Source organism: Pteropus medius, unplaced genomic scaffold (genome assembly GCF_902729225.1).
Source record: "Pteropus medius unplaced genomic scaffold, Ma_sr-lr_union100, whole genome shotgun sequence".
In the NCBI taxonomy this organism is placed as follows: domain Eukaryota; kingdom Metazoa; phylum Chordata; class Mammalia; order Chiroptera; family Pteropodidae; genus Pteropus; species Pteropus medius.
The window spans coordinates 3562255-3575142 of NW_024349803.1; the positions used below are offsets into that span (position 1 = coordinate 3562255).

The window sequence follows — 12888 nt, forward strand, 5'->3', positions numbered from 1 at the left end:
CCCTTCTGTGTCTCAGCATCTTATCCCGTAAAACAGGGATAGAACAACAGTTTCTTGATGAAAAGTTAAATGAGATGTACATTTAAAGCACTCAGCACTGCTTGACTCCGAGTGCGAGCTGTTATTATTGGGGTACGGACAGGTTCAGCAGTCCTGGCCATTGATCTCCACCGTTGCATAGAGACTTGGCTTTAAGAACAGAAGCAGTTAACACTGAGGTTCCCCTCCGCTTTTAGGTATGTCCTGTTCCAGAATCTACCTTTCTCTACATACCCTTCCAGACTTCCTGCCTTCTGAGGATAACCCCAGGGAGAATTAACTGGGAAGATTTGTCCTAGAACAGACCCTTTCCCGCTTCCACTGCCCAGTGGCTGTTCACCTTCCTTACCCAAAGACCACCCCCATCACTGAACACTCAAAGACCCCTGAAAACCCAGTGTGTTTTGGCCCATGTATCGTTTCCTCAAGTCTCTCTTCTCTACTAGAAAACCAGTTCCTGCTGGGGAATACGGGCTAATGGGTGTCTGAAGGTGGTCAGCCCTACAGTGGATGGGAATTTCAGCTCTAGAGGGTGTGATAGCACCTCCCCCCAATCTCACTAGTGGTCTGTCTGCCATCTACACATGAGGCTGGCCCTTATCTCTCTGTTCAGGAGGCTACAGGCCTCTGAAATTTAGATAGCTCATTGTTATCTTTTTTCCTCTTTTGTGAAATAAATGAGCCTTTGGATTTTTTCTAATCATTGAATGAACACACAGGGGTTACTTAGTGGCCATGCATGGTCTCATGGGGGATGGGCAGACAACAGTCGTGATGGTGGTGACCCTCTAAATGAACTGTTCTAAGTTTTTCCTATGTGTCATCTTGATTGAACCTCCCAACAGCCTTATGACAGAAGATGCTGTTATTATGCCCATTTCACAGATAAGGAGTCACCTTCCATGCCCTCATAGAGTTAAATTTTATCTCGTAGCTCGAGTATTCAGCCTCTCTGAAGGCTGGTTGTCCAGAGACCCTGTCCACATTGGTCATAGCCTTCATCCACTGCAGCCTCTCTCCTAATCTTTGTCCTGGGAAGCCTTGTCTTTTCCTCGTACCATCGCCCTGCACCCCACAAGCACCGCCTCCAAGCTTCCCCTCCGTGCTGCTTGCTCAGCTTTCAGCTTGCCTTTCTCTCAGGGCCCCCTAAGGAGGGTGAAGTGTTTTTACTCCTCTTTCTGCCAGGTGGGCTTAAATAGGCAATCACAGAAAGACAATTAAAAAAAGTCCAGAGGGAATCTCCCTCCTTCCCTTTCTTTCTCCTCGTTTAATTTATTTCCTTTATAGGAGGCCTGGGGAAGCCGGTCTAGGCTGCCACTGCTCAGATAGGGCTTGCTAGTGAATTCCTCACCTGGAAACAGGGCAGGCCGCCCCCTTCCCATCCCTGCGGGCTCCAGTCCAGAGGATGTGCTCCCCTTGCCCTCTCAGGTCCCTGCGAGGCCCATCATATGGTTTTCTTCTTGCTCATTGACTTTTATTTCCTAGTCTAGGGGAATTTCCTGTTGGTTTGATGGCCTCACTGTGCAGAGATCACCTGAGCAGGCACAGGGACAGCTCTGTGAACGGTCCTTGTGAGGCATTTCTGTCTATAGGGAGCACGTTTTCTTCATTCGTCATAAATAGGATGGGTGGGGAAGGCCAGTGTAAGGAAAGGTTATCAAGGTGTCGCCAGATGTCCACCTGTCACTTCTCTCCTGGCCTCCAACATTCTTGTCTTGTCCTTCCCTCGGCATCTCTGTTGCTGAAGTTTTGGTCACAGAAACAAGGGGGCCAGGCAATTTCATGCAAATACAAATTGTCCTCACTGTCACGGAAATAATAAAATGTCTTCCAGTCACTGCCCTTTCTACCCTGAGCCTACTAACTTAAAATGCTCAGAAATGGCAACCAGAAACCCAAGCCAGAGGTCTCAGTGACACTTCTCAGCTGAGGGGATTTTAGTCAGTAGGCCCCCTTGGCAGGCAGCTCATTGTAGGGAGAAAGAGAAGGTGTCCTGAGTGTGGCTTTTCCGATGCCTGGCCCCGTTCCCTTGCTGGACAGGCCAGTATCCTCCCCTCCCTATGCCCCTAGCATGATTCAACCCCGTGGTTCTGCCCCCTCCGAAATCTGCCACCTGCCACCATCTTTCTGGCCTTTCACAGAGTCCATTAACAAACAACTATTGAACCCCCACCCGTGGTCATCAGATCCTGCTTTCTGTGTACTGATGAAATTAGCCTCTTGTTAGATTTGGGAAAGAGCCCAGGGTTTGAGGTTTGAAAGACTCTCAGCTTTGCCACTTACCAGCTTGTAATTTCTGGGGGATCCACTTAAGGCTTCTGGGCATAGAACTGATGCCTCTCCTGTGGAGAATGGGAGAGTCACATGAGATGGTGAAGGTGAAAGGCTCTTGTAAATACAGGGCACATGCCTATGGCTGCTGTCATCCTTATAAGTGGATTCCCGTGGAGTGCTGTACATGTAGCAGTTCCTACACTTTGCCCTGGCAAATAGGCCTCAGCCAGGCCCAGTAGTACCCACTATCAGTACCTGAGCCTGTTCGAAGCCTGAAGCAGCCTTCTCCCAGATTCGGGAATCTGGAAGGGCCCAAGGCCCTCTGCCGTCTCTTCTTACCCAGGGTACCCATAGCCCTGCCTTTCCAATGCAAACCTTTCAGCTTAGCTCCCCCTACCCATGACCTCAGCAGACTTTGCCTCTGCTCAGTCCAGCTCCCAGGCCAAGTCTGACTTTCACTTGTTCCTTCCCACCCAGCTAACTCACCAGCCTCCTCTTTCTCCCAGTCTGGCCCTTGGAGCCCCATGCTTTAAGCCAGACTCTGAACCCTCTCTTCCTTCCAGCCTGGTGGTCTCCTGAAACACCAGGACCCAAACAACCCTCCTGCTACCTGCAGGTCACAGGTTCTCTGGAGCTTTACTTCAAGACAGACGAGACAGACTATGGACTTCCATCCCATGCCTAAGTCCCTACTGCCTGATACAGGCCTCAGAACTGGGCATCTCCCTCCTTCCTTCCTGCTCCTGAGGAGCTTAGCAAGACCAGAGTGGACCTGGCTATCAGGCCGGCAGCACCCAGAGGGCCCCGTGCCCCCTCTTCCTCACTTAGCTTCCTCTAGTTGTCTGGCTTAGGTCAATTCGACAAACATTCACATCACCTGTCATATGACAGGGACTTTTCTGTGCACAGGGAATCCGAATGGCACAAGACAAGGCCCCCTGTGTCAGAGAGAAAGGGAAAGACAAGACAGAAATAGAAAAAATACAAGGCAGTCTTGATGCTCCTTGGGTCCAGGTCTTCAGCCATTCTCAGAACGTTCCCAGAAACAATGCCTTCTGCCCGCCTTTGGGACTTTCTGTCCAGGTCTGGAAAAATCTTCCAGTTGGGGTCACGACAGAGTCACAGAGCAGCTGAGAAAATTTAAACAAACTTGGGGCTTCTTTCGGGAATCCCTTGTGCCCGCTCATGTGAGGATGTGTACTGGAGAATCAGAATATTAAAACATCAAAGGACATCTTTCTGGGACAGTTTCTCTTGGCTGGTTTCCATGTGAATAGAGAGGATGGTGGCCAAGGAGACGGTGGATGGAGGAGTTTACTAAAGGGTTACACATGTGAAATCAGGTTTCTCCCAATATTTCACTTCTATTAATGCTTTGGAGGCTCTCAATTCCAACAGCATTTCCTTTCTTTCCTGAAAAATTTATTTCTGTCTCTGGCTTCGGTCCTTCACCTTGGGGAGAATCCAGGCAGGAAGGCTGGGGGCACTGTCAGCACCACACGTTACCTCGTCCGACAGTCCCGATCTTCCCTTCACCCTGCATCACCGCCTCCCCACCAACTCTCACTTCTCCCTTTGGCCTTCCGCTTTTTCTGTTCCATTACGCATTTGGAAAAGTTGTGTTTTTGTCTTGCCATATGAGTGGGGAATCCTTCTGTGTGATTAAGTGTTATACATTTTTGGACTTTGGCCACTTGCAAATTCCCCACTCACTTCTCCTGTGTAGAGGCTGTGATTCCTTTTTCTTTTTAATTTGGGTGCATTTGTACTTGACTATAGCAGACCATGGTGACTAGTTCTCCGGCCTACCTTGGGGGTCACCTGAGGACAGCTTTCTCAGCCTCTGCTTGCAGGCCCAGATGCCCCAGGGAATTAAAGCCTCAGGAGTGCCCCTCAGTCTGTGAGGATAAAGATCGTGGCTTCCTTGCCACCTTTATCCTCAGGGACTGAGGGCCGCTCCTCAGTAAGGCAACCTGAGGTATGTTCTCTACACTATCTCAGAGTCCTCAGGGGGACTGAGCCCAGATTGCTCTAGCGGTAACCTGCTCATTAATGCACCCTTCATTGGCTTTCATCTCTTCCCCCTTTCCCATCCCTACTCCCTCGGTCTATTTCCTGGGATCACTTCCCAAATAAATTACTTGCACCCAAAAGCTTACAGGGTCTGCTTTTGAAGAAATCCAAGTGAAGTCAAGGACTCACTAAAGGATTGCTTAATCCTCTTGCCTTTGTAGTTACGGTTTTTATTTGAACCCAGGCACCTTGGACTAGAAAATGCCTGATCATCCAGTTCACATCCTGTCCCCTCAACCCCAGCTCCAATCCATTGCTTGATTCCCCTCCATTACGAACCTTTCTTTGCATGACTATCCCTCAAGTGTGTATTTCAAAGTCACGAAATAGTCTAATGCTTGCCAGCTCTGTACATCCTCCAAGACCTAATTTCTCACGTGAAAGCATTTACTGGCTGGAGATGGAGTCCTGAGTCAGGCAAGTAGACTGCAAAGGGTAATTTGAGCTGAGGATAATGAATAGGTCAGAGTTGTTTTTTTTAAATCCAGGTGGCCACTTGCGAAGATAGGCACCTTCTTTTCCTAACTGGTTGCAGCCAATGGATAGCTTAAAATGGCCCCCCTGGTAGCTTAACTCTTGCTGATGACAAAGGCTCATGGCCCAGCATTGCTCCCCAGAGATCTCTGCTGGCACTTGCTCAGGTGGGGCTGTGAAAAGATTTCCTTGGTCCAGAATACCATTCCTATGTGAGATAATTTTAAATGTTACACAGATGGACATATTTGGTGTTAATGTGCCTCATCGTTCCCTCCTGTTTATATCAAGTGGTAGTTGTTTCCCTTATGGTCTGGAAGCACGGTTTCCTTTTAAAATTCATTTATTTAAATAAAGGAAAGTGAGTCCATTTAAAAAAATTATTCAGCTGGTATTTAGATACTGCAAAAATTATGAACTACCAGAATATGGGATACAGCATCCCAGAATGCGAGCGTGTAGGCCAGGTGTCTCCTACGGGGAGCACCAGCGTGCTTTGTCTTTATGGCTAATGTCAACCATCGTTTATGACCTTTAAACTATTTCTTTGAAAGAAGGGTGGAGATTGTCTTATGATTCAAATAGATATTTTTAGAAACCAAAGCGTACTTCTGACTACTCTGTGTAAGCAGAGCCGTTTAAGCTGGGCGAACTCTGATTGCTTGACTAAAGGAGTCACACAAAAGGAGACCTTCATACTCAGATTGAAATCCCAGGTATTTGCTCCCAAAGGCCGACACTGCTCACTCATGGCCAGCAGCACGTACAGCAGGCATGGGTCAGCCGCTGGGTGGTAGCAAGTATTGATTTTTGAAGAACTGAGCTATAAATGAAGGAACAGAAAGTTCAGGGCCTCACTCCCCGTGCCTGCTTGCCTGGCTAAAGAGACCTACCACTCTGGACAGGAACCCTCGTTTACAGGAACATATTTATTTTTATATATCAATGATCTATTTTTGATGTACTTGATTAAATATCATGGGTTCAGCCCAAGGAAACACCACTGCAGTTTATAAATAGTGAATTCAGGAGCGTACAAGGTTCCTGGAATTACAGCAGTATTTTTGCCTTTATGTGCCTGTGTACTTTTACTATTTTTTTAAGACCAATTCTTGCCCAAGTATGTCTGCTTTTTCTTTCGAAATGCCTTTGTATAAATTTCTAGAAATGTTTCCTCTGTCCTTCTCTCAAACACTGAACTATACAAATTAAATCTCAAATAACAGTTACTCATTATATGCCAGATTCAAAACCTAAGTGCCCAGCCTGAAGTTCAGCCTTTGAGGTCCATGTCACTTCTAAGGCACGCTAACTTACTACTTGGAATCAGGTTTTATTATTTGGCAATAGCGCAGCCTCATAGAGATTTTTACCTTTGATATCAATTCTTCAGGCTCCTAAGAGATTCCACTAGATCCGATAAGGCAGCTCTTTATTATTGTCTGAACTCTGCTCTCCCTACCTGCTTTACAAATCCCAACAGAAATGGAAATCTTCACCCTTTTCAACAAACCGAAGAGCCATCAGGAGTGCCGGCAATACTATCCCGTCACCATCCCTCTTCGGGTCTCCACGAACGGCCAGACGGTGAGCAGCTTGGATGCCAACTGGCTGGAGCACATGAGCGACCACTTCCGGAAAGGAGGCGTGCTGGTGAATGCAGTCTTCTACCTTGGCATGGTCAATGGTATGGAATCCACAGCCCTTGGGTGGCCCTAATGAATTCGACTTCTCGTTCTTGTCATCTTAGCCCATCTCTGGAGCAGGCTTCCTTCAGAAGGCTCTGCAGCTAATAAACATGCTGTATTCGATTTCTAATTAACACATCTTGAGGAATTTTCCACAAAGCTCATACCCCATGCTCTCTAAACCTGTCTAGGAGTCAGCCAGGTAACTTCTAAAATGACAGAGAAAAAGGAATGACTCTGTTTCATCGGTGGTGGCGTCAATCTGTGTTGCTTTTATAAAGGTTATTCCCCGGTTTTGTTAATTACCCCCTGGGATCATGCCTCTCCGAAAGTGCAAATTGTTTGTAGACACTATTACAGTTTGAAGTAGCAGTAGCAGCACCTTGAAATTAACAGCAGAGAAGTGAATTGAACACCCTGGTTACTGCGAGCTCCGTGGGGACACACATCGTTCCTGGGGCTCATGGCACCCAGTACTCCCTCTCAGTAACGGGTTATCTCTGAGGGTTTGCTGCATGGAGTAGCACTCTTGCTGTCAGCTTTTTGAAGGCAGAGAGAAACTTTGCCCGAAGTGGGGAAATGTGTCAAGCAAAGAAAGGGTTTTCAGGCTGACACGAAGGCAACTTAAGTCACTAGGGTTCATCAAAGCTGGGAGGCAATCTGGGGAGTGGGGACAACACGCCAGCGTGTGTGGCTCCTGAGGGCTACCGGTCTGCAGAATTCCTGGGCAAGAGAAACATAACACTAAATGCGTTGATCCCAGCAAAACCTGGCAGGAGAGCATCACATCAACAGCGCAGTGTCTTGGTTATTGAGCAGTTTTCTCTCCAAGGATTGACAGAGTCAGGAATAGAGTTTGGATCCCACATTATTTGCAATCCTTGGAATGACACATTGGTCTTAATTCTGCAGGTACATTCTATAAATCATCCAAAGCCTTAGAACATTATACAGCACAGACAGGTCTAAATTTTGGATTTAGCGAGTCCCTTGTTACTATCTGAATATTGATATCTAATGTCACTGTGTTAATATAGCAGCAGCAGGCATTGTATGGTATAGTGGGGCCACAACCACTTGTGGAATGGAAGAATGGCATAAGAAAGGTAACTGGCTCATTAAGAATTCATCTCGAGCAGCACTTTCCAACAGAACTTTCTGCGATGACGGAAGTTCTATATCTGCTCTGTCCAATGTGGTAGCCGCCCATCGCTACTGACCAGTTGAAATGTGGCTAGGGTGACTGAGGAATTGAATTTTTAAATTGACTTAGTTTTCATTTATTTAAATCTAAATTACTATCTGTAGCTAATGGCTAGTGTGTTGGACAGTACAGTTCTAGGGTATACATTTCATTAATACAGCTAACGGAAAGTCAGTTTGGTTCTCTGGCAGCAAGGTGGGTAACCCCTGTCTCTATACACGGAGGCCTTCCCTGGGTGCTTGCAAAGCTCCCTGAAGCTAGTGAATGTCATGATCTGTTCTGAGATGCACCATAAAATATCAGTGGCATCGGCTTGGGGAAAATGTTCACGGCCCTTATTCATCAGCATTTGGGGAGGTCCTGCTTCCTGCAGGGACGCTCAGTCTCCCATCTTGGACTATGACAACATTGGCTCCTCTTATCTCCTCTTGGTGCCCATGGAGGCTCTCTGAGGCCGTGCACAGTTTTAACTTCCTCCCTGGGAAACAGATGGTTAGGTGTATGAACTTCTCAAAGGTGTGCAGGGAGGTGCTGGAGGTAGCAGCTGTTCAGGCAGCCACTGGTCATTTTTCCCCCCTTAGATGAATTGGGGTGTCAAAAGGGAAGTTTTCTCTTTGGCCCTGCTGCCCAAGCACGTCAGGGGCAAGCTGAACTCCAAGAGAGGTCACTTTGAAAGTTCACAGTGCCATTCCTTGTCTCTCTAGCCATTGTACTTTAGCAGTCAAGGCTGAATTAATCTCCTCCACTTCTCCTTACCCATTCTCCAACCTGGATTCTAAAAACACAGATAATTTATACAGTTTTTCCTTCAGATTTGACTCGCGTGTTTGAAATGCTGTTATAGCCTCCCTTGGCTTTAGCTGCCTTAAATCCAGCCTTCCTGCCTCGAAGACAGAACGTGAAATTTCCCCTGGCAAGTGTAACTGTGAAGTGCTGCGCTGAGCCTGTGACATCGCCACAGCAGGGCTGCCCATGCTAGAACTCCACCGCAGCTGCACGTCTCTGTCTCAGGGATTCTCAGAACAAAATTAATTTAAACCCACTCAGAATCCTCAGAACAGAATTAATTTAAACCCACTCAAAATCCAAATACGATTTCACCCTGTGTATTTCTGACAGGAGGGGAAGTATGACTTGGGACTCATGCTTAGTGGGTTAGGGCGTTTCTGCTCTGGAAAAGCCCAGGGTTTCCATTGGCCAGGGATTAAATATGCATATGTTCTTTTCCCAGAATTTAAAAAAAAAAAAGGCAAGCTAATCATATCGTAAAAGGAACCTATTTCTAAGAAGATTATTAGTTGTTCTTACCTGGCAGAACTAGAAGCACATCTTTAAGCTGTTTGCCATCTGGAAAAGCACCAATCTTGACTCTTGAATGGATATTTGTACTCCAAAATATTTTCCACAGAGTCATAAATCTCATGAGAACTTTGTCCCATAAACAGGGTGATGTTTTAGCCTAAATTATCCAGCTTCCTTTTTTTTAAAGTCTTTACTCTGCAGGACATGGAAGGACTTGCATAGTCCTTGAGTTTGGGCTTCTGTTCATAGTCTCCAGGGCTCCCTTGCTTACAATGACCAGGTGTCTGGGACGAGGGAGGCTGTGCCCTGAGGCCCTGGCAAGCTAAAGCGTAGGTGAACGGAAAATACGGTTATGATAAAGGCCACCTAGCAGTTACTATGTGCTGTTGCTAATCTAAGCAATTCAAACATAGCAACTCATTTAATCCCCATAATGCAGTGGAATAGGTACTTTTGTTATCCCTGCGTTACAGCTGTGGAAACCGAGGCACAGAGCAATCAAGTCATTGCCAAGGTTACCGGCCGGTAAGTGTTAAGGAAGTGGTAGGAAGAAGGAAGGGTGTAAGCAGGGAAAAGGGAGTGGAGAGAAAAGAGTTGGCCATGAGGGTGAGAAGCTGAGGCCCCCAGCAGGGACTTGGGTTGCCCTCAGGGAGGGAAGGGAGCTCCGGGTCACCCTTAGGGAAGTAGCAGGACCTGAGTGGTCAGCCAGCAGTATGGATGAGCCCCCGGGGCTGGTCAGACAGCGGAGCGGACAGGTCCACAAAGACACTCCAGCCAGCGCGACAGAGGCCAGAATCCACTCTTCTAGAGGGTGGGAAAGGCTGGGAGGGGAGACCTGCTGCTGAGCTGGCTGCAGATGAGCAGTGGAGCAGGTACCAGGAACCAGGGCTCAGGCAGAGGTGGAGCTGGCTGCCCATCATCTAAAGACCCATTCGGGAACCTGATTTCTCACCAAGGGCTTCCAAGCAAGAAGGGTCTCTGCTGCCATCACGGGCCATCGGTGCTGCTGCTGCCACCACCAGCTCTCCTTGCCCTTCCCTTTCCCTCCCTTTGTCCGCCTGGCCCTGTCTTCACTCTGTATTTCTGTTGTTCTACCCTCACCTTCTCTTTTTTTTTTTCCTGCTCTCTCCTTGTCCCTGCCTCACTCTGCCCTCACTCTACTACCTTGGCCCCGTCCTGGCCCGCCCCTTCCCGCTTCCCTGCCCTCTCCTAGTCTCCTAGCCCAGCAGTCTTTCCTCTTCTGGCAGGATCGTCTTTATTCAGCCCATATCGAAATGTCTTCAGTTGCTTCCAAAATGCCCTTTGCAGAAAATTGTCCAAACCAGAATCCAATCCAGCAACATGTACTGCAAATAGTGACCATGTCCTCACTTCTCTTTTACCTAGAAGAGTCATTTCTTATGACCCTGCCTGTCTGAAATAAACTTAGCCTCTTATCCTGCAGAACGTCCTGCATTCTGGATTTATCTGCTCAGTGCCTTATGATGTCATTTATCTTATTTCTCTAGCCTCTATTTCCTGTATACTGGAATTTAGTTCTAAGGCTTGGTAAATTAAGCACTTATGACTAGAATACATTCCAGATGTTGTGTTCTACATGTTGGGTCACATTGGGAGACACATTAAACCTAGAGGTCTCTCCATTCCTATCCTTTTAAAAGATTGTCTTTCTGGACACTCTCCCCGATTTCCCAGCCACATCTAAAACCAAATATCATTTGGTATTTATACACATTTTTTGATGCCTGGCATAACCTATATTACCGTATATTTGCAAAACACACATGTTAAAACCTGCATATTTCAAATAAAATACATGTAGAGACACATATTTTATACAGACATAGTTGCAAACCCTTGGGCAGGTCCTGTGTCCTGTACCCCTTTGCATCCCAGTGCCTGTACACTGTGCCCTATATACAGAAGGTGATCAACAAAGGTTTCTGGATGACACTTAGTAGTGTCGATGGTGAGGAGGGGAGAAGCCGATGTTGGGGTGTGCATCACCAAGAACTTACAGATTTGGGGAACAAAGAGCTGAGGGTGGGGAGAATGGTTAGAGAAGGAGAGTGAGGTGTTTCTGTCAGCCGCACCCGTGGAACGCTGCTGTCTCCAAGGATGTTTGGTCTCGTGATAACAGGCATGGCTTCCAGGGAGCAGATTTCATGTATGCCGTTACATGCACTTTCTCTCGTATCTATAGCATCTTTAAATAAGCTTATTATTGCAGTATAGCACATGTATAGAAATCTGTACAGATGATAAGGATATAGCTCAGTGGATTTTCATAAGGTGAGCACATCCATGTACCAGCACCCAGATCGAGAAATACAACATACAAGCTTCCTTAGAAGCCCCCCTCATGCCCATCACACTCCCTGTTCCCCAGGGGTGACCACAGTCCTGACATGAAACACCATAGGTTAGTTTTGAACTTAATTTTTTTTCCAGTTTCATAGATGTAGTTGACATATTGTATTAGTTTAAGTTATGCAATATAATGATGTCATATATGAATATATTGTGAAATGATTACCACAATAAGTTAAGTTAACATTCATCACCAAACATGGCTACAAATTTTTTTCTTGTGATGAGAGTTTTTAAAATCTTAGCAACTTTCCAATACATAATACAATATTGTTAACTATAGTCACCATACTGTGCGTGACATCCCCAGAAGTAACTCCTTTTATAACTGGAAGTTGGTACCTTTGATCATTTTCACCCATTTCCCACCCCCCCCAACTCCCCCCACCCCCAGCTCTGGCAACTACCAATCTATTCTTTGTCTTTAGATTCTACATGCGAGGTCATACAGTATTTGTCTTTCTTTGTCTGACTTATTTCACTCAGCATAATGCCCCCACGGTCCATCCATATTGTCACAAATGGCAGAATTTCCTTCTTTGTTATGGCTGAATAATATTCCATTGTGTGTATTACATTTTCTTTATCCATTCATCTCCATCAGTGGATATTTAGGCTGTTTCCATGTTTTGGCTATTGTGAAAAATGCTTCAATGAACGTGAGCATGCAGAAACCTCTTTGGGAAAGTGATTTCATTTCCTTCGGATACACATCCAGAAGTAGAATTGCTGGGTCATATGGTCGTTCAATTTATTTTTTGAGGAAACTTCATACTGTTTTCAATAATGACTGCATCAATTTACATTCCCACCAACAGTGCACAAGGGTTTTCTTTTCTTCACAACCTCCCAACACTCGTTATATCTTCTCTTTTTTGATGACAGCCATTCTAATAGGTGTGAGGTGATATCTCATGGTGGTTTTGATTTGCAGTTTTGAACTTGATACAAATGGAGTATGCCCTTGTTGTCTTTGGCGTCTTTCACTCATTATATTTGTGAGAGTCATCCACATTTTTACACGTAATTGCAGATCATTTTTTTTTCATTGCTGTGCAATATCCCTTGTGTTGATATATATACATGCATATGTATATATTTACATACATACATAAAACTTAATCCCTGTACAAGTATATTTTTTGTTTTTTTTTTTAATCCCATGTAGAAAGGCATGGCATCTACAGATTTGTCCTCAAACAGAAGCCCTAAGGCCATCTCATTGTGACCCAACTGAGATGCCACCCAAAACAGCAAGGCAGGGAGCGTGGTGCAATGGTCAGAAAGCACCTGCTCCGCAAGGCTAGGGACCTAAGCTGTTCATCACCTACCTTAGCTCAGGTGGCAGCACCTGACACATCATCATGGTAGCTCAATAAATATCCGTTACTTGCTGAAAGAGCACAGGCCTTGGAATCAGACAAACCACATTTGAGATCTAAAAGGCCCTTACATTCCATTTTA

At 46.0% G+C, this 12888-nt stretch overlaps 1 protein-coding gene across 1 annotated transcript in view; it reads left to right on the forward strand.

Moving 5' to 3' along the window:
• Positions 1-12888, forward strand: part of RFTN1 (raftlin, lipid raft linker 1) — a 185477-nt gene that overhangs the window by 130602 nt on the left and 41987 nt on the right. The window contains exon 6 of the mRNA XM_039837049.1: positions 6344-6547. Coding sequence (XP_039692983.1) covers positions 6344-6547 — 204 coding nt within the window. The remainder of the gene's footprint in view (positions 1-6343; positions 6548-12888) is intronic.